Source organism: Ambystoma mexicanum, chromosome 3q (assembly GCF_040938575.1).
Source record: "Ambystoma mexicanum isolate Mex_15411 chromosome 3q, UKY_AmexF1_1, whole genome shotgun sequence".
In the NCBI taxonomy this organism is placed as follows: Eukaryota; Metazoa; Chordata; class Amphibia; order Caudata; family Ambystomatidae; genus Ambystoma; species Ambystoma mexicanum.
This window is the reverse complement of record NC_090926.1, coordinates 595494921-595517558: the sequence shown is the minus strand read 5'-3', so window position 1 is coordinate 595517558 and position 22638 is coordinate 595494921. Positions and strand designations below refer to the sequence as shown.

At 47.5% G+C, this 22638-nt stretch overlaps 1 protein-coding gene across 1 annotated transcript in view; it reads left to right on the top strand.

The window, feature by feature from the left end:
• DDX47 (DEAD-box helicase 47) overlaps nucleotides 1-22638 on the top strand; it is a 413891-nt gene that overhangs the window by 65328 nt on the left and 325925 nt on the right. The window contains exon 3 of the mRNA XM_069654450.1: nucleotides 18049-18237. Within this exon, the coding sequence (XP_069510551.1) occupies nucleotides 18049-18237 (189 nt within the window). The remainder of the gene's footprint in view (nucleotides 1-18048; nucleotides 18238-22638) is intronic.

The window sequence follows — 22638 nt, the reverse complement described above, 5'->3', positions numbered from 1 at the left end:
CTACGGCGCTTCGCCAGGGGGCAAGCTCCAGCCCTAAACTTTAAGTTGCAAAGGCATTGTGCCAAAGTCTCACTGACACCAGCCTGGGGAGTAAACGCAAAAGGCCTGGAGTGTTTTGGGGGCACTGCTACCCGATAGGCTTTGGGGAGTAGGGCCAACATAACCCAATCGCATCCATGAGTCAGGAGGACGCAATAAAAGGGGAGTGTGAGTTGAGACAAGTAAACCATTCAAGGGCCCCATGCAAGAGCTGGAACAAGCATGATTTTTCCAAACAGTGTATAGCACGCCTCAGAATCAACCAGAAATCACATTGAGACTGGTACCGGAGGTGTTACTCTACCCTTCCCCGCAGGCCCACTTGCTATGTGCAGGTTGCAACCTGAGTCTTTTGGTCATGTGGCACCTGTGCCAACGATGTCCACCTTGAGAGCAACACTTCAGGGACATCTGTTCTGCCTCCTGGCCCTCAGAATGGTGATTGTTCACAACAGTCCATTCACTTTACTCTAGAACTTGGCCCTAGTACTAGAAATCTGCTCCAGCTTTTTGAATCCACCAAAATCTTCATCCAAGCCTCTCCTCCTGTAAAAATAGAGCTTGTTATATCCCACTGGGTAACAATCCACTGTTTTAAACACACAGGAGTTCTTCTCTGGCATTGGGAAGCTGCTTCTGCCAACTGTATTGACTCACATGCTGCAAATACGCAAACAGTATTTGAATTCCAAAAAGTTCACTTGTGAAAGCCAAATGCAGGCAAATATTGGGTTTTGGATAAACTCATACATTTCATGTTAGGGCACTAGAGTACCTGCAGTGGGGAAAGGTTGTAGAGAAAGGCAAGGATTCTAGTGTGATTTAGTTTGACTGTAGCCTATTTGGGTGCCAAAATGTATAAACCATTGACAATTGTTATAGCAAGCAGCCGGGCTTCATTTCTTGCCTGCCAAGCGTGACATTATTGTTCCAGCGACTTTTTTTTTTGTGCCTAGTCCCACATTACTCTATTGCGTAATGCTCGGTTTAATGGATTAGTTGTAATTATAAACTTTATTTTTTGAGGAAGGTGCAAAATGTGAACTCTCCGCGATAGATTCTTGGCGGGTAAGAAATGGTATGCTGTTTGTATCTTTGGAATCTAGGTGACGAGTGACTTTATGGCTGGCTAGTAACTTCAAATTCCCCTCCCCCCGTTTTGAGGTTTTATTTGGTGATCCATTTGGTATATCAGGTCATCGGTTCAGTTTAACGCCTTTTCTTTAGAAGGCCGAAATATGGTAAATACTCTCCAATTCCCCTCACAAGTTTAGGGAGTTATTCTGTAGCTCCAGTTTCTCCCTCTGAAGAGGTAAACACGCCCTTGATGTATTTTTAGTGCAATGCTCTTGGCTTGGATTAATTGCATTAATGGTACTGTACTAATTTAGACAACTACTGATCTTTTGCAATTTTATTCCACATTTCAAAATGTAGACGACGGATGCCCCCATTTGGGTTAACATAGTGCAAAGGAAGCACATGATACTTGGATTTTTGTTGGCGAAGCACCTCTGCACGAACCTCTGCAAGAGATGCATTTCTTTGTGCCTCCAGTGGGATAGAAATAGAATTGATAAACAGGAGCTAAATGTAGCTCCCGAGTATAGAACATGACATGGGTTTCAGGAGCTACTTATGGAGAACAGACAGCCTGAATATATGCAGAGTACAGCAACTCTAGCTACAACACAAGATTTTTCTATCGTCTATATCCCTTGTCTCGGGAGGATAGCTCAGGGGCAACGTGCTCGACTTGGAAGCAAGACGACATGGAGCAACACAGGTTCGATCCCCCTGGTCCGTGCTTAGAAACCTCTGGGTATTAAGCGCATTATAAATAACATATCATATATAATGGAGTAAGGATGCCCATTGTCTAGTACATTCGAGAGCACTCAAAATGCATTAATGCAAAAATAATGAGACCCAACCCGAATTCTTAAAACCGTGCATCTGTTCAGGATTAATGGCTATACTGAACACTGGGCATTGCGCTAATGTGGGTTTTTGAAAAAGCAGAACACGTAACCATGATCATAATGTTTTATTTAAGAGTTTAATCCCAAAAGGCCAACACTGGTATAAACGTTGCATGTATTTTTGTATGCCACCAGTTTTTTTTTGAGTCAAAAGTAGATCCAGGAAGTTTCCAAATAGCCCCCAGTTACTTGGGCCCATCTCTGAATGGCCCTGAAGGTTCGCAGGACATTGGCTGTGTCTGAACGGATGCCACATGATTGGGGGTATTTTTATTAGGAATGGAGATTTGTTTTCAAAAGTCTTTTAGTTAGATCATCCATTAATTCAGTGGACCATATGTTTCCCAAAGATTCATCTACCTATTACCAAAATGTGTGCTGCCATTAAATGCATGTATGGAACCCATGCATGTACATCTGGACTAAAATGGACTCCAGAACAGTTACAGATCTTTAAAACGTTGGGGGAAGCACACCTTTTTATTTAATTTATATTAACCACGTTTAAAAAAAAAAACATTATTTAAAAAGATTCACGTCTCACTCAAGCGAATATTGCATAAAAAAAAAATGGATGACACCGTTGGGCTATTAGCCTGCAGGTGGCAGGCACAACAGGGATACATTGTAAGGCAGACAGGAGGCATATACCATCAACACTGATCTTTAAACTGTAGGCAGCGTCCCCTCCCCAGGGGCCAGGAGATAAGTCACCAAGGGGCCCCATATATTCTTGGGCCTAATCCGTGGCCCGCACAGAGTTCCATACTGCTTATCAATGTCACTCAACCAAATCAAGTCATCCAGCCAAGCATGGGTAGTAGGAGTGGCCCGGTTAGTCCAGCATGACAGTACACATCTCCAGGCTACTATCATGCTAGTAGGCAGCCGTTTTCAACTGGAGCTCGGGGCCCCTGGGAGCCATCCAAACATTCAGCATAGCAACTCAGAGTACTTTGCAGCCCAGCATACAGGAAAGAGTCTCTGCCACACCCACCTTGGGGACGGGCCCAAAGCATATTCAGGAAGTCAGCTCGGTCCGCCTGGCACCTCGGGCAGTGGCCGCTTCTAGTGGGGTTCAAAAAGCTGCAGGCAGGTGTGATATACCTTATGAAGGGTTTTGAGCTGGATCAACTGGAGTTGTGTATTAAACGCCTTATTATGGGACAGCGCGCAGAGCATTGCCCACTGTTTATCTGTTAATGGAACCACTGCATCCTCTTCCCACCGTTGTTCACACTTCAGGACCACCCGGGGGAGTCTTGTTGAACCATCCCATAAATGGTAGAGGCCGAATTGAGAAGATACTGGGGAATATAGGGGACCAGGATTTAAAAAGCAGCCATCGTACGAAAAAACTGCAGTATCTTATGGAATCTGTCACCCATTTCGGCTGTAAACTGGTCCTGAGAATAATACCCCATTGGGATATAAATCCGCCATGGTATCTATTCCCACACCGCCCCATTCCCGAACCAGAGCTGCGTCACAGGTTATCCAGAGGCATTCAATATTCCATATCTCAAGTCCCGTATCAAAAGGAATGTCCACCCTCAGCCTCTTCAAAATCCTATTCCATGTGTGCGCCGTACATGTGATCGGATCAAACTTATGCCTGTTGGCCACCCTCATAGACTCCAAGACACCCTGGACAGTAAAGGGACTCACCAAACCTTTCTCAATCTGCACATGAGTATACCACAGGGACCCCAGCATCCAATACGAGGCAAACTGCACCTGGGCTGCCCAAAAATATAATTCCATATCTGGCGCACCTACGCCTCTGTGGTCTCACGGGAGAACCAAGGTGCCCCAGCTAATCTAGGGGGATTCCGAGTGCCACGCCAGTTTCACCAACAAAGCCTTCAATTCTACAAACAAAAATCGCTCCCGGCCATACAAGGATGTTCTGAAAGAAATACAGTAGTTTCGGAACCACAATCCTCTTCATAATAGCAACTCGGCACAGCAAGGTCGAAGGCAACGTACACCACCTTTCCACCTTACCCCTCCAAGTCTGTAAAAAATTGAGGTGATTGTCCCCAAAGAGAGATTGAGGATGTCTGCTTACCCGTATGCCTACATACTTAACAGAAGACTGCGCCCACCTATATCCTCCAGTCGCGCTGTAGCCTCACTGAGTGGAAACAGAATCGACTTGGACCAATTCGCGCAGAGTCCCGAGTACCGGCCAAGGTCGGCAATCTCTTGCGTCAAAGAATGCAAATGAACGCCTGGGTCTTTGAAATATAAGATTGCATCATCTGCGTATAGGCACACCAGTTCTCTAGACCTAACCAAGCAAGATGGAATTTCCAGAGCCTGAGGCTCTACCAGTTGCGGTGTCTGATGGTAAGGAGCTTTTCCTTGAAGGTCACGTACAGGCTTTACCGTGTGGTCAAGACTGTGGCACTCTTTGGAGGTGTGTGGCTCATGGGGATCCCTCCCAGTGCAGCATGTGGCTTGATTACATGTACAATTTCCCCCCCCCCCCTGCTCTCCTGCTGCATTGCCAGCACATGCTTTCTTGTAGTATCAGCACTTCACTCAGCCCGGCCCAGCTGTTGCACGCTCCAGCGATGCGGGCCTGTTGTGTTCTTTTGGGGCTGGGCTTCCCGGAGGCAGTGGGGGTGGGGGGTTGCGGGGGTGGAGGGGAGGAGTTCCTGGCATGCACATTGGGACCTGGATGGCATTCTCCTTTGCTGGCAGCCCGCAGAGATGGCAACGCCATCCGGGGCTCCTCCTTCCGGCTGGTGTTCGCTCTTAATGTGAGTCTCGGGCACCAGATCTTGTGTTAATGTTAAAGGACATTTGTACCGCGCACTATCACCACCGTAGTGGTCCCTTGGCGCTCTGGCGGTTCTGAAAGAGGAGGGGAGGTACTAACTGGGAGGAAGCAGGAAAAGTGCAAGAGAGCAGTGATGTGCTGTTGGCGGCCTCAGCCCGGTGGGTCAGTTGGCTGGGCCTGGGGTGTTTGCGGCCGGTAATCGTTGTGTACTGTTGTGCAAGGCTATGTGTTTTTTGTTTTGTTGATGCAATGTAGTGAAGTTTGTGCGGTTTGTTGTGCTGTAGGTTTGGTTGTGTTTGGTTTGGAGTTTGAGAGGTGTATGCAGAAAGGGAAATTGTTAGTAGGGTTGGTTAGTTTGCGTCTCTATCCTGAATTGAAGTGTAGTCTCCCTGTTGCGGCTCTGTCCTGATCTGGGTCTGACTGGCATACAGGTTCCATACTCCTCTAGTCCCCGCCTCTAACATGCTCTCTGATAGCTCCCCTTATCCTCCATTTAGACTCTAGTGGCCAATGCATCTGCCAATGACATGCTAACATTCACAATTCCATCCAGATGCGACGCAGGCCAGTGTTCACAATTCTATCTAAGTGTGGACATGCGAGTATTGACGGTTCTATCGAAGTGCAGACATGCTAACTTCACAAATCTATCCAGACGCGACGCAGGCTAATGTTCGCAGTTCGTGTGGGTAGATATATCCGTCCCTGAATGAGGGACGCAGGGATGAGTACACAGTCTCCCGCCATCACCGGTGCCCTGCTTCCCTAATTGCACTTATGTGCCCGCAGGGCTCTCTGCTACCTGCGCCTCCCAAGCAGGATGGCCCTCAGTGGTTCCTCACCTACACTTCTTAGAGGCCTCCTGGGGGGGAGGGTAGATCCGGGTGAGGTTCCCTGCTTGCTTCTTCCCGGTTTAACGTGAGAGTTGGTCTGCAGTGGGATTGCTGCTTCTTCTTTCTGTTACGCTTTTTGCAATCTGTGGGAGCAGGGTTATCTCATAAGCGCCTCCATTTCCTCCCCCTGCAGGTTCAAAGGACGATGAAGGCTCAGACAGCCATGCTGTCTGCGCCTCCTGGTCTCCAGATTTCCCTTTTTGTGTGAAATTCTCTTCACCTGTGAGTCCCCAGCACTTTATGCTGGAACACTGGATTTTTGTTTAGTTCTCCTGAGTTACTCTGCTTTTGGGAACCCTTTTGACCTCTTTTGGGTATTTCATTTTGGAGTCCTGCTTTCCTCCAACATTTCTGGCATCTACATTTTACTAAAGCAGCACACAGAACTTTCTGTGCGGTGTTGCTGGGAGCTTCAACTTTAGTGTTTCTTTATTTTCCCTTGCCCAATTCAGTTACCAATGCAGGGGGGATACTTTTTATCTTACCTGTATTTTGTTTTGCGAGATCAGCACACCCCACCTTATGTGGAGTGCTCATGTGCTCTGGGCATCTGGTTACCCTCTGTTTTTGGGCCCAGATCCCTGCCCACCCAAAGGCATACCTGCACTGCCTACTTGCATCCCTTGCACTTGGCTCTGTATCTGCAACCCTACAGTCCCCTCACCTGCACTTATTTATACCCACTGTTCACGCTTAACTCATGCACTTAACACATGCTGGTCGCACTACCGTTTTTTATTTTATTTTTTATCACGTGTTCAGCACTTGTCCCCTTCCCCTTCCCCTCTCACCTGCACTTGCGTACTGTCAATGTCACTGGGCCTAGTAAGATTGTTGTTTCTGTCCTCTCTTGTACTCCTCCCCTCCAATGCCTTGTCGCGCCCTGAAACACTTGTGTATGGGCGCGATACAACTAAAAAATCATATATCGTATCATGGGGTTCCAATGTATCGCGTTTCTCGACTCTCCAGTAACTTTTTGGTTGCTGTGAACAAGCTTTGTTCAGGCTGGTGGCAGTGTAACTGTTTGATGTTTCGTGGACTTTTGTTGCAGGCTGTCTTCAAATCTGCGGTAGGCGACACCAGGCTCACCATTACCCAAAATGGTGGCTGTACTTTTGTAAGCCCTGAACAAGATGACTTTTCCTTTATGATGTCTTCTACAGCTTCTACGTTTTTGGGTGGGGAGGATTCCCTTTGTCTTCAACGTGCTTCCTAAGGAAAGCCCACAAAGGGTCTCTGAGTGCCTGGTAGGACAGGAAGTGGGGGAGGTGACCGGCACTCCCTTGTCCTTTGTCCTGCAGTGTGGTTGACTGAAACCAGTTCAGACTGGGAGGCTGGCTGTCCCCATTGGACAACCATTTCCCAGATTTGAATGAATGATGCATGGGTCATGATTGGTGGACTCAGCCAGTGTTCCTGGATACATTCTGAGGTCCTGGAGCCGAAGCTGAGTTGAGCACAGGGACAGAAGATTCTGAAGAACGATGAAGGACGCTGCCAACAATTTCCAGCGACTGCCACTGCCTGTTGACTAACCGCTGCTGTCCCGACCTCCATTTCTAAGCAATGGGGACGATCCAAACACAATGACTTGATAGGAAAGGGAACTGGGCTGCTATTGAGTCGAGCTACAACCCTACACCCTCCTGAAAATGCCATTGGGTGTCATAGGAGGGTGCTAGCATGTATCAGTGCAGCTGGCCTAAGCCCAAGGCCAAACAATAACACACCTAAAGAAACGAGGCTGCTCGCAAACACTCTAATCCTCCAAACCTAGGCTGAGACCCTCTCAAAACCTGTTGGCCTGATTGTAAGTCAAAATTCACCACAAACAATGGTTGTGGTGAATTTTGTGCACCAGCGTCATCAGGAAATGATTTTGCGTGCTGCTCTGGCATTTTCTGCGCAATTTGCATGGGGGAAGTCTCGTTGGAAAGGGGAGACTCTGTTTTGCACCGATTTGCCCCCCAACCAAGGCAAAACATTACACTCCACATATGGCGAAATGCTTGGGAGTATCGGGAGGCTGGCCTGTGCCTGAGGGCCAGCCCCACTAGGATTGCCGCGGTCCACCAAGGATGGGCAGACCCTTTGTTTCCCTGGGGGGAGGCTGTTAGGGAGAATTCTCAAAACATGTGCTAATTCCCTTCACCTTAGAGACCCCCAGCAACTTTGCCGGATTTTGGGGACTTGATTTCTTACCTGGATAGAGTGTGACCCTTTTTCCCACTCATGTGTTTTTGAAATGTATTTTACTCTTGTGTTTTCTTTGGTTATGGAGTTTTAGACAACTCCATAGGCATCATCTTTTCATTTGTGTCATACTGCACCCTCAGTGCAGTGGCACAGGGAAACCTTGTCGGGCTTCCCCAAGGTATAAATGCCTTCTCTGGGATAAACTACTGTTTCCCAGAGTAAGTAAAGTGAAATTGACTTTACTAGTCTTTTTAAATTACTAGCCCCAGCACAGCCCATCTTACAATAGAGTGCTGGAGGGGTTACTTAGTATCCCCTGTGTCTAGATAATCATGTAGCAGTCAAATGCTACCTGAATGGCTGGTGGTGGTAGTTTTACAATGAACTACCATGGTTTTTCCCGATCGCGAACACCGGTAGCATTAAATCGCGGGATCCATGTTTTTCAAGATGGTGTCTGAGCCCCCTCTGTAAAAACAGGTCCCGGTCTTCTTTTTTCGACTGAATTTTTTTTTTTGGGAATGGTCCTTCTATAGTTTGCTCTGCGCGCCAAACTTGGTTTGGATTCTTTGTTCATTCGCCTGTCCGGGGTGGGCAGGAAGTGAGGGAGGGCCCGAAACTCACTGCGCTTAGTCTCCTAGGAGACCCAAATGCACTCCGTGGTGATTGGCTGGCTGGCTGGCTGGCTGGCTGGCTGTCCGGCTAGGACAGCCACCCTGCTGGGTGAGTGACAGCTAGGCTGGAATGAATGGGAGAGAACTGAATAAAAGGTGAGTCTCTTGGCTTGGAAGGCAGAGTCGATCACTGGAACGAAAGAAACGAAGACGCTCTTGAAGAGGACGGCTGCTGCAACTCCTGTACTGTTGGTATGCCCGGTGAAGCCCTGCTACAGGTCCGAATCGCTAAGTTCATCTCGACAGAGAAGCCCTGCAAGGACGACTTCTCCCTTTGAGTTGGTGGGACCAATCGACTCAACACTAAGCCACCTGGATACCATTCCCAGAGCTGGTTGTATTTTCCTCAGTGTTGCAGGACACCAAATAACCAGGGAGAGAGACATCAGCTTGTGTGCTTGACTACAGTTACCGGATTTGAAGATTTGCCAGTTGCCAGCTTTTTGACCAGTCCCAGTGCAGGAGTTTCCCGACGTCCTCCCTCTTGTCCCCGCGACTGAGGCCCAGGAACAGCGACATCTGCAGGAACTGCCCGGAACAGAGGTCACCAGCTGCACCTTTTTCTTCATTTGTAAAGGTACTGTAAAACCAGACTGAGTACTTGCCTCTCGCAGTGAAAGTGCTTGAAACTTTCCCAACTCACAGGCCTAATCAGCTTGTGACCCAACATATTCTTCTTTTTACAAACTATTCCTGAGAACTTTGGCAGAGACTTTTCTGTTTATCTACCAGAACTGCTTTATCATATCCAAGACTTTAGCCCATTGGCTTTGGCCTAGCCTATTGAATTTGAATGGACTCTTCTGGTGAACTCAAAATATCTGCATTGTCTAAGAAATAACTGTATTCTTTCTATATTCTGATAACCTATGCCCTTTAAGTGTTTAACAAAGAAACCTTGAGTGTAGAGTTTATTTGAACACCTGTGATTGTAGACCTCTGTGTAACATCATTACAGCTCACATTCCCTCTGGAGATAAGCCTGGCTGCTCAGCTCCGCTACCAAAAACTGTGTAGTACAGACTTATACCAAAGGTTGGTTTTGCTTACACCTGTAGTCATAGTTTTGTGTAGTGGTCCCAAAGGGTACTGCATGCAAACTTTGCTTAACAGTAGCGGGGTAAAATTGAAATATAATCTTGGAGGTGGGCTCCATGGGCTCTGACGCTGTCACGACCCACATCCAGAAACCCCCCTGGCAAGCCCATGGGCCAGGAGGGGGTCTTGGCTCGGGTCTCCAACAAACTTAGGCATCCTTTGCCTAGGCCCTCTTGGGGTCAGTCTCATACTTAATAAAGACTTGTGTTTAGGGAACTACTTTATTTCAAGTGACAGCCAACATGGAGGCATCTACATAGCTTGGCTCCTTGGAACCAAGCTATGCGGTATAGTGTTTTGGGTGTGGTAGCCTAGGAACTACTTTACCTGGACTACTTTCTTGAAGCTATTTAAACCACACCCGACTTGGATAACACGCTTTGCGTTACTTTGCAATCCTGCAACGTGACGCTCATCGTGTTCCGCTGTACCCGCGAACCTCGGAAGAACAGAATCTGTAAAGAGACAAGAGGACATTGTTCGCAGCAGCAGCAGCAGCAGCTTACCTGTAATTTTCGTCGTTAGCTGCCCACAGCTCCTGCGAACAGCATCCTAGGATCTGCGCGTCTCCCGCACCGACGGATCTGCAAAAAAGGAAGAAACAAGACATTAGACACTTTTACAATGTAACAAATTGTGCCGAAAAGCTTACCTCGCAAGTCGCCCCTCGACCAGCATCGCCTCGGGATTTCATACACTGGGTGAGCACCGCGATCGATGGGAAAGAAAAGACAACAGGTTAGCAAAGGCAAGGCATCATAGCGCCTACTTGCCGCATCATAGCGCTCTTTATACGCCATCATTTACCGGCGAGACCCAATTCAGCCAATGCATCACATTGGACTTCCGTGCACCTAAGGAAGAGAAAGAGACATTTATTAAACCAAGAAAGGCATGCAAGAATAACAACAATATACAACAGCAATAAGACCTACCTGAAAGACTCAAAGCAGGCCGGCATCGGTGAAGTAAGTAGATCGCATTCGCCTACAAAGGACAACGCACCCCTGCCAAGAAGGCAGGACGGAGAGCACACCTGAATTAACAACAAAGTGAGGAGCGGTCCAGAGGGGCTGCGGGCATACGGGGTGGTGGGGGGCTGCTTATCCCAGTTGCCCAGTCTTGAACATTGCCCACCTGTATTCCAGGCAGAACTTCCCTGCTGGTCACACCTGGGAACCGCAGAGAAGGATACCAGAGTCCCTATGGCTGGGTGACGTCCCCGTGGATACCAGGTGAGCATAACAGACCCCTCCCCCTGCCCCTACCCAGGCCATTACGTCCCCGCCCTCAAAAAATGACAGCATAATGCTGTTTTGCCTTCTTTGGGGCTAATTATTGCCGTTTTGCCCCCATTTGTCCCCAAGGGAGGCAAAACAACATAGGGCAATGTTGCCACAGACACACTAGGAGGCATCAGGGGGCTGGCCCTATCTATGTATGGCCACCCCCCCCTCATGAATCCTCCCATGGCGGGGGAGATCCTTTCTGCTTCCCTGGGGGGCACAATTGAGGGTCTGGTCCCATTTTGCCAACCCTGGGAAGCAGTAAGGAGCACTAAGCCACCAGGGGAAAGATTTTGGGGTTTGGGGGGCTGTTTCGCCTGTCGCAGTGCACCTGGCCGTCCTGGATCTCTGGCAGGGCCTCCTTAGAGCGTTTCCCCCTACGGAGGAATGGGCACTGTGTGTGGGGGGGGGACCTCCCTGGCACCTTCGCTGGGCTGGGGGAGGGAGGGGTCGACCCACGTGCGAGGCAGACGCCCAAGTACGGGGGCAGCACTCCCGGCCGCACTTGAGCTCTGGCTGTACTGTATTACAACCTTTCTTGACCCACATGGGAGACGGGTGCCCAAAGCCGGGGCAGTATCCCCAGCTGCCCTGGAGCTCTGGCCATGCTGCATTATTGCTTTGCCCTCCAGGGAGGGATGGGGACCACAGCTGGGGCTTCCTGGGACCACAGCTGGGGCTCCTTGGGACTGCTGCTGGACTTGGCAATCGTCTACCCACATGGTAGAAGGGCACCGAAGGATGGGGACATCGCCCCCGACCATCCTGCAACTCTGGCCTGGCTATGTTACAGCTTTTCCCTCTGGGGAGGGATGTGAACCTTTGCGTGCTCCCTGGGACCACTGCTGGGCTTGGGGATGGTCAACCCACATAGGAGACAGGCGCCAAGGTTTGGGGCAGCACCCCCGGCTGCCCTGGAACTCTGGCTGGGCTGCGTTTCAGCCTTTCCTTCTGGGCAGGGATGGGGACCCTGCCGGGTCTCCCTATGACTGCTGCAGGACTTGGGGACGGTCGAACCACATTGGGGACAGGCACCCAAGGCCGGGGGCAGCACACACAGCCATCCTGGAGCTCTGGCTGGGCTGTATTAGTTTTTTTTCTGCGGGGAGGGATGGGGGACCTTGCCTGGGCTCCGTGGGACTGCAGCTGGATCGTGGGAATGGCCGACCCACATTCGGGACAGGCGCCCAAGGCCGGGGGCAGCACCCCTGGCTGTCCTGGGGCTTTTTGAGCATGCTGCGTTACAGCTTTTTCCTTTGGGGAGGGATGGGGACCCGGCCTGGTTGCCCCATGACTGCTGCTGGTCTAGGGGGGTGCGGGGGGGGCGGCGCGCGGGGGGGGGGGCGCGCGCAAGCAACCCACATGCAAGGCAGACGCCGAAGGCCAGGAACATCACCCACGACCATCCTGGAGCTCTGGCCTGGCTGCATTACAGATTTTCCTTCCAGGGAGGGATGGGGACCCTGCCGGTGCCCCTGGACTTTTGGTCGACTGACATTGGAGACAGGAGACAGGAGGCCGGGGGCTGCACCCCTCTCTGTCCTAGAACTCTGGCTGGGCTACAGCGTTTCCCTCTGGGCAGGGATGGGGGACCCTGCCGGGGCTCCCTGGGACTGCTGCTGGACTTGTGGATGGTCAACCCACATGGGAGATAGGTGCCCAAAGCCGGTGGAATCTGCCCCGACCATCAAAGAATACCAAGAAGATCCAGATCCTCAAAAAGGGGCTTAGTAAATATATTGTATAGGGTGGGGGAGACGCAAGAACCCTGTGGTACACCGCATGTAATAGGGGTCTGGTCTGCTGCTGATGGGGAGAACACCCTCATGGTCCTGTCGCTTAGGAAAGACTCAATCCACATTATAGCCTCTTTGGAAAAGTTGGCGGCCGAGTCTAGGTGGCTGCATAAGACCTTGTGGTTTACAAGGTCGAATGCAGCCGAGAGGTTGAGCAATACGAGAAGGGCTGTTTTCCCTTTATCTCGTAGCTCATCAGTTTGTGCCTTCAGATCAATGAGGGCAGTCTCCATCCCATGTTGAGGTCGGAATCCTGATTGTCGCGCTCTTAAGAGCTTATGTAGTTCTAGGAATTTTTTTTTTTGATTGTAGGCGATCTTGTCTAGGATTTTTAACAGAAATGGAACTGTCGTGATAGGATGGTAACTTGTGGGTATGAGTGGAGTTTGCTTTTTTAGAAAAGGCAACACCCAGGATTGTTTCAAGTTGGTAGGGACAGTGCCAGATGCAAATGAAGCATTGATATGTTTGGAGACAAACGGGGGAAAGTTCTTTTGCAGCATCTTTTATGAGCTGGGCTGGGCAGAGGTCGCCCTGGCAGTTGGATGGCTTGAGTGAGAGGATAACTTTCTCAACCTCAAAAATGTAGGTTTTGGTGAATTTGAAGCAGGCTATAGTCATGTTCCTTCAAAGGGGGGTCGTTGGTATTATTGTTGGATTGGGACAGGTGATAGTGTGGCTTTTTTTATAGCTATTTTATTTTGAAGTAAAGTTACTTTATTGGATAGTGCCTGTTGTATATCTGAGCACCATGTTTTATCTTTGGTGCAGGTATCAGGAGTAGGGATTGGGGACTCTAATTCCTTAAGGTAGTAAATGCTGGAATTAGCATTGGATATACGCTTGTTATATGAATTACGCTTGTCCAGGTAGATTTACTTTTTATAGTGAGAAGAGTTTTCCCTTAGTTTAGTGGTATTGTCTTCAGAAGAGTGTAGCCTCCACGAGGTTTCACAACTCCTCTTTAGTTGTCGTAGATCCTTTAATTGGGGGTTAACCATTTGTTTAGATGGGATTTGGGTTTGCTTGGTCTAAATTTCATAAAGGGCAATATTGTCGATTGTAGTTAACATAATGTTGTTGTACTTCTCAACAAGCGTTTCTGGGTCTAAGTGATCGGCCAGCTGGTTGAGGGTATGTAGGATGGCAGGAATCACTTTGTCCGCTGTGATACTCTTTTGATTCCTGGTTAGACATAGTTGTGGGGACTGGGGGGGGTAGTGGTCTGGTAGTGGAGAGTTCAAAGGACAAGAGGAAATAATCTGTTCATAGTTGTGGGGAAATAGTTGTGATGTTGGCAGTACAGTTATAGTCCGCCACCCAATAAAGAATTCTCCCTTTTGATGTGTGGGTTCAGTCATTTTATGGGTTATACCAAACTCGGAGAGGGTGCTGGCAATGGGGGTGCCATGTTTGTCTAGAGGATCATTAAAACCCAAGTTGAAGTCCCCTAGGACAAGTAGTTGAGAAGTGATTTTTTTTTTCTTTTTTTCAAGATTATTGGAAAATAAGGTGTTGATATCTTCCTCAAATGTTCCAATAGGGCCAGGGGGTCTATAGATAAGGTGTATTGTAAGTGTCTGGGAGTTAAGTAGCAGATATTTGGCTGTGAGCACTTCCCATGAGTCGGTAACTAGGGAGGGAGTAATTCTCATAGCTAGGCTTGATTTTGTGATGATGGCAATGCCGCCGCCTCACATCTTGTCTGTCCTGTCTCAGTATGGTATAGCCATCAGGGATTGCTAATGAGCAGAGGACCTGCTGCTTTATACAGCCAAGACTCTGTAATAGCAAGAAAGTCCAGGTTGTCAGCCAATATCAGGTCAGCGATCTCAGTGGCGTGAGCAGTCGGGGATCTGGCATTTATTAGCGCTCCTTTGGGAGGACCGCTGCAGTGGCATGAATGTGAGTAGGTTTTATTTTAGTGGTTGGGTCCTCATGATATTGGGATTAGTGATCATTTCCTTCTGGCTATTAGTTCTTTTGTTGGCTGAGGGTAAGGATCTAGTAAGAGGTTCGTAAAGCCTGGTTAGTCTCGATCCGAGTCTAGAATTTCTAGAGGCTAGGCTGCAAGGATTACTTTGAAGCAGGCTCTGTAGACTCAATGCTGGGTGATCCATGGTGATTGGTCTGTTTAGTAGTCTGTTGGCCAGGTTTGGTCGGGTTCTCTCTTTCGTTGTTAGGTGGCTAATGCAAAGCGATAGGTGGGTAATTAGCAACAGAGTTATAAGAGCGCAAAGGCTATAGACTATGATGCGCATGATGTAATGTAGCTTTGGTTATGCCTTGATCTAAATTAAGAAATGCTCTAGATTGCGTGCACCTTGTGAGTATGGGCAGTTAGACTAGACTGGTCTAGTGGACTTGTCTAAGTGGGGTGCGCAATGGTCACTGGATCAATTCTTAAGAAGAAAGGCTGGTTCAACTTTTGTCTGGAAGGGGCACACAATAATCATTGATGCGCTTAATGCAAATAGAAAAATAGACTAGTTCCACCATGTCTAGATGGGGTGCACAATAATCACTAATGCAATTAATACAAATAGGCTGGTTCAGTAATCATCAATACAATTAGTAGAAGTAGGCTAGATCTTCTTTTGACTAGGTGAGGCACACAATCACTAGTGCTATTAATACAGATAGAAAAATTGGCTAGTTTCACTTTGTCTAGATGGGGCACACAAAAATACAAATAGGCTGGTTCCATTTCTGTCTAGGTGGTGCACACAGTAATCATCAATACAGTTAGTAGAAGTAGGCTAGTTCCACTTTGTCTAGATGGGGCACACAATAATCACTAGTACTATTAATACAAGTGGAAATAATAGGCTAGTTCCAGATTTGTCTAGATGAGGTAAATGGTAGCGCAATGACAGTTGCAAAAGTTACGAATAGGCTGGGGTCAATTATATAGATGGATTGTAATTATAATCGAACATCTGTTAACCGATAGGCACACAACACATGGCCCGGTGAGGCAGTTAGGGGGCTACAGGTGTTGTGATATGAGGCCAAGCTAGATGTTCGCTGAGGGGGGTCCTGCACTTGTAAGGGCGTGGAGACGCTGTGGCATTCCAAGAGTATTTTCAGTGTACATAAGGCGAATTCAATTAAGACAGTTTACTAAGGCACGCTAGGCGCGAATACTTGAGGGACGCATTAGGCTACACGTAATAGTAATCATCCTCGCCTAGACACAGAATGGAGGTGGTACAGCAATGGTGCAGCTAGTGATCGTACTCGCATAGTTTTGCAGTCCAATGTTTAGTAGCCCACCCACATGGGAGACAGGCGCTCAAGGCCGGGGACATCACCCCCAGCTGTCCTAGAGCTCTGGCTGGACTGCCTTACAGCTTTTCCGGAGAGGGATGGCGGTCCCTGCGGGGCTTCCATGTACCACAGCTCGACTTGTGGACGGTCGACCTACATTTGAGACAGGCGCCCCAGTCCGTGGGCAGCACCCCCGGCCATCCTGGAGCTCTGGCGGTGCCACCTTACATCTTTTCCCTCCAGGGAGGGATGGTGATCCTGTCGGGGCTCCCTGGGACTGCTGCTGGACTTGGGGACAGTCGACCCTTTTCTTTTCCGCCCAGGTAAGCGCACTCACACATGTAGGGTACCGCTTTCGTCAGGACACCTGTGGGAACGTGGAAACGTAGTACATGTGGTGTTGCTGGTATTTTTCGGTTTATTCCTGGTGGTAATTGTCTGAAAATTGTATTTTTTCCCCCTACATTTCGGACTTTGCCAGGACTTGTGAGTAATACATTCTAGGGTGATTTGTGCAGGTCACACCTGTTTGGATTCGTGTCTTCTTTTCAGAAATGCTTGCGGTTGCTGGTTTTCCTTGGTGGCTGCGACACCCCAGGGCCAAATCTGTGGGTTGTCCACAAACCCAAATCCAGTCTTCTTCCCCAGGGCGTTTGATATACCAGTGGTTTAGCCTTTTCCTCCCAGGTCAGTGCACCCACACTTGTGAGGTACCATCTTTATCGGGACACGTGTGGGAATGTGTGAAGGCAGGACATTTGTTCTTTTCTCTTGGTTTTGATTAACGTTTTCATACATTTCCTACTACACTTTGTTAAACAATCCTTTCATTTCCCATATGTGACCTATATTTAGTCACTGCTTTAGGCACTACACTTTTGTAAACTGGGCAAATCGCCTATCCTTCAAAAGGTATGCCTATGCTCTTTTAAAAAAATGCCTCTTTGCCATTCTTCACCACATTCGTTTTCCATATTTTCAAATGCCAAGTACGTCTGTTTGGGGCCGTCAGCATAAAACTCCTGTGTACCATGGCTTAGTTTTTGGCTTGTGGTTTTGCTTGTTTTGTGAAACATTATGAAAAATGTGTGATTTCCTAACTGGAAGAGTCAGGGGAATGTAGCAGTGCATTGCTTTTTTCAATATTCACAGAAGCCATTGCCTTAAAAGTGCAAACATATCCAGCTAATACTTTTCTTTTTCTGACACTTTTACATTTTTTTTCTCCAAAAAAGCTACATAGATAGTTGTTGATACATTTTTCTTATTGCTTCACTTTAGAGTGTTTTTCAATGGCTATACTGGGTGTACCCTCCTTTGTGTGCTAAGGTGTGTGCAAGCTGTAATTGATTAGCCCCCTCGCCATAAAAATGAAGCCAAACATATTAGCGATACTACTTTTGTGAGAGTCCGGTTAAGTTGCCTGAAAAAACATGAATATTCGGTTATTACCAGTGGAATTGTAGAAAATCTTGCTAACGGCAAAAACCTATCTGTTTCTGTGTTTGCCTTCACTCAACACTGACTAATTTGCTTTTTAAAAGGTTGTTTCCTTCAAATTCTGCCAGCTGCTTTATAGACTTGCATATCAACTGTAAATGGGGAGTTCCTAAAGGAAATTGGCAAGTAATCACAAAAAGATAGTGAATAAAAATACTCCCAACAAAAAAATAGGAAAATGAAACACGTGCCCTTGTCTCTGTGCTTTCACTCACACAGCTCCATGGACATGTTTTGAAAAGTAGAGCACACAGTGCCACATGAAGAAACGCCTATTATTGCCTGATTCAATGAGGTAAAAATGAATTTCTTTTAATGCCAGTTTCAAACATTTGTTTTTTAGTTCAAAAATAGTTTCCTTACTTATAAAGGTCTCCATTTGGGAATGGAACTTACTTTTTTGCTCCATAAAAAGAACTTTAATACCTACTTCAAATAGTAGGATTAAAATGGCTTGTACAACTATGAATGTGACTTTTGAGGGCGTTGGTTGGCATCTCATCTCTTGCTTTAATTCCTTCAGGGCGCGATATTATTGGCCTGGCTGAGACTGGCTCGGGGAAGACTGGTGCTTTTGCCCTGCCCATCTTGCAGCATCTGCTTGAAGCCCCTCAAAGACTTTTTGCCCTGGTGCTGACCCCTACCCGTGAGTTGGCGTTCCAGATCTCGGAGCAGTTCGAAGCCCTGGGTTCGTCCATTGGTGTCAAGAGTGGTGAGTGTGACACTAAGTTAACAGCATAATGGAGGAGGGGGATCAATTCTGAATAGTGGTAAATGTTTTTCAGTGGACGTGGGAAAGGTGTATGTTGTATCCTTTGTCAAAAATAGCACGTATGTCGCAACCTCCCCACAGCAATAAATGTATTATGAAGATATCTTGCTCCGTGCTTGTGGCTGGTAGTAAAGTTTTTGGTATTGTTATGGTTGACATTTATGGGAATGTGTTTGGCATTACATGCCTTTTAATCAGTTATGTTGGTGTGATTTATACCTTACACCAGTGCCATTTGCTTGCTCTCATTATGCTCTGTGTTAAAAAGCATTAGATGAATGCTTTTCAAAGCACAACATTTTTTAAATGTGCAGAAACGTGCTCTGAATAGTAGGATGTGATTCTCATAGGCAACGTAGTACAAAGGAATACATGACCTTTGGGTGGGTTTAGCGATACACATTCTAAATGTATTGTTCCTGTAGATATTCAAAAGGAACATCTTAAAACTGGACCATGCATCTCCGGGTCTAGACAACTTCACCATGTAAAAGCTTTGCTTTATACAAGCTACACACTTTTTTATAATTTTCTTAATGATCTAGAATCAAGCTGGTGATCAAGTGTATGCTTCCCCACTAATACAAACATGCTCCTTTACCATTACCCCCATTAAACGTGTGTCCTCTAATTCAACCCCCTTTGTCCTTCTATCCCTTTATTGCTTCCTGTTCGGAATGTTTTCTCTTCGAGCCTCTTTTCCTCCATATTTTATGGGCCCCCACATTTTTAACTTGTTTTGCACTTTGTCCTGATGTTTTGCAGTGAACAACCTTTTGCTCTTATGTTACTTTGAAATTGACCAGTCCTTCAGACTGTCAGTACTGGGAAACTGTTTCCCATAGTCCTTTGTTTTGGTTATCTGTTTGGGTACAATTTTACTTTGCACAATGCAGTGCAATGGGGTTTCTTTTGTATGCCCTAGTCTTCCTTCACAGGATTTTTTGTTTTCTTTTAGATGTGCCTAAAGACTAACTGATAGCACCAGTTACTTTTTCATACTTTTTACTGCACTTTTGTTAGCTTTTTTGAGTTCGGCTACTAATAGTGGCTATTGTACTAAACATTTTTGCCTTCTTCCTGCCTTCTTGAGTCAGGAAAATCCTTTCATGGTCATGCATTTGCCCTGGGAAGCCTGGCATTTTGCAGGCTACTGCATGCCGTGTGTGTTTGAAAGCCAGGAAGTGGCTTAGGACTGGCTGGTCCCAATACACAAAATGGTTTCATTATGTCCTGGGGTGTATGCATAAGTTTCACCAACATTGGTTCCGATTGGACCACTGCTGGGGTGTATGTGAGGTGGAGATTTCCATTGGTTGGGCTGAGGTTCGATGCTCACCTGAGTTTCTGTAAGAAGAGAATTCCTGCAGCAATTCCTCAGATCCTGCAGTGAAGACTTCAGAAGACCTGTCCTGAGGAGACCTGGCAACCAACCTTTGCTGCAATTCTGCTGGAGCCCTGTCAGCTAGTGATCCTAGAAGACCTTCACCAGCGCTTTCACCCGCAGCAGTGTTGGAAACAACCATTCTCAACTTTTTCTTGGTACTTGTTAGGGAGATTTATCCGTTTTACATTTAATCCACTCTCCTAGTGAGCCCACCAGCCCTTTTTGCTGGACTTTAGGACCTTTTTCTTGTTCTCCTGGATGAGGGAACCCCCCACCCCCATTCATTCTTACATGCTCCAGCCATGGGAACTTTGTTCTTTATGTTTTACCTCTTATATGATGGAGTCTTGCATCTGTGTTTCGCTTTTGCAGTGCTGGGAAACCTTTGGGTTCTCCTTTTATATTCTTTCATTTTCCCTAAGAACTACTGTTCTTAAGGAAAGAGGGGTGTTAGGCAGAAACCTGTGCAGTTCCATCTGGGACCACTGCAAAAGATTTAGGACTACGGGTGTTTGGCAGTAAACCCACTTGGTAGCAGTCTGTACCACACAGATTCACTTGGTAGCTGTGGCTGAGCATTCAGACTTCCCTCAAGAAGAGTTAGGCAGTGTACAGAGTATTCACAATAGGTCAAGAGAACACAATAGAACAAGTAAACACTGACCAGGGCTTGGTGTAAAAGATATAATTATTTATTTAAAACCACATCTAGAAAAACACACAGGCACTAATAGTAAGCAATTCAAAAACACGGTCACTAAAAGATATACAATCCCTTAAAAGAATATTAGACAAGTCTTAAGTAAAGCCCCACTTATTTTCAGACAGCGGTGAACGCTTAACGTAGATGGCACTCTAATAATTCGTTTTAAAAAGGGAGAGAAAAGCAGAGATAACATTTAAACAGATCCCAACACTTTTTCACGAACACAACAAGAGAGGAAGGCAAAGTAACACCGTGAATTCAGAGTCAGTAGGCCGGATCCGCTTTAAGAGGATCAAAACGAAATGTGTCCAAGGTCACACGGTTGCAGTGCACAAAAGTCTTGTAACGGTTCAAAAAGGAGTTGGACCAAAGAAAGGGACCAGTTAGAGGGTCAAGGCGGCCAGCCCAGTCCAGAAGGTTAAGGGGTTATTATTACCTTGTAGCAATCTTTAGAAAGGGAGGCCTGGCGGACACAGTACCTTAAAGTGGTGAGAATACTCCAGCGGGGGCAGTTGTTCCTGGCAGCGGATGCAAGTCAGTGCTTCGTCCGGGGGAAGAGAGGATCTCGTCGGGGAGGAAGACAGGACTCCGTTGCACTGCCAGGGAAGAAACCAGCCGCAGAGTTTCTCGGGTACAAGGAGCGGTCCGTTGATTCGCGGTCCAGTGGTAAGTGGCTATCCGGCTGCCGGGGTGCTTGGCACGGGCAATTCAACCACAAACCGGTCTGGGGTGCGAAGAGAAGAAGGTAAACTGGTTGTGCCCACCAGTCAGGGGAAGAAGCCTCTCCAGCCGGTAGATCTTCTCTGTCGTCGGGAAGTGGTGAGTCGGTTCCGCAGGGCTCCACCGGTGGTGTCGTCGTGGTAGGTCGGCTCAGCTTCTCCCTCGTCGGATTCTCAGGTCCTGTGGCGACTTCTGAAGTTCCAGTCCCCAAAGACCTGCTTTTATGCCGCATACCCCCATTCACTCAGCCTAGCTGTCAATCAAACATGCTAAGTGGTGAGCCGGCCGGCTCACCACTTGGGCCAATCACACAAGAGTGCGACTTGAGTTACCAAGGTAACTCAGTCCAGGGTGCCTAAAACCCCTCCCACACCCCCTGTGGTACCCAGACAGAGTGGCACCACTTTTGGAGGCTTCTGTGGAGAAGCCCGCCAAAAAGTGGAACAAAGGGCTCGACTTGGGTTGGAGTCACAGAAGAGAACACAAATGCCATTTTAGAATCGAGTCTTGGCAAAAAATACCAACCGGCGAATTAATATTAATTAAATAAACCGGCGGTATGTTCGAGGCTATGAGAATTAAATAATTAAAGTTGGTAGCCTCGAACAATGGGAAAATCCCATAGGGAAATATTCACGGTCGAATATAAAAAGTAGTTTCCACTGCCACCAGCCAAAACTCGATCATGGGGGACGGAGACATGCCCCCTCGACTAACAGACCCCGGGGCAATCGAATTGCCCCGACCAGTATGTCCAAAATATGATGGTTTGTACTGGTTTCTGTTAATAATTTGAGACTAGTAAAGCCAATGGTGACTTTACATGCCCTGGGAGACAGTAGTCAGTCCCAGGGTATGGAGTCTATGGTGGGGTGTCACTATGACACCCCTGTGTTACTGCACGGAGGGTGCTGTGTAACACACATAGTAAAAACACATGAGACCCTATGGAGTAAAGGACCCCATAGCCCATAAAACACATTAACAGTCAAAGGAACACCATAAATCATGTCCAAGAATGGGAGAAAGAGTCTCACTCTTGGCAGGATTAAAAAACTCCAGAAAAGCTGCTGGGGGACTCGCTAGGTTAGGAAATTCAGCCTAAAGAGAGAATTCTCCCTAACAAGGGGATACTTTGTATCCTTCCTAAAACTTTACCTTATGAGAGATTAGCATACACCGTCTTATGTGGAGTACTCAGGGTATAACTAGCATGCCCTTTCTCCTTTGTCTGTGGGGGGGCTGGCTGTACTGATTGGTTGGCTTCAGTTTACAGAAGGGGGTGGGCGGCTGTCCAGAGGCGTGGGCAGACCCTTCCAGTAACCATGGCGAGACAACTGCTGTCCTGACCACGTATTTTATCGACAGAGTTCCGAAGAGGACGACACCTTCCCTCTGGCTGGTGGGACCAACTTGCCATAAGACGAATTGCAGATCGAGCCATCTTCAGAGACACAATCCCACTCCTCAAGGTCCCCTCACCAGAGTGCAGGATCGACCAGGCGGTAACCGGTCACTGTTGGAACCG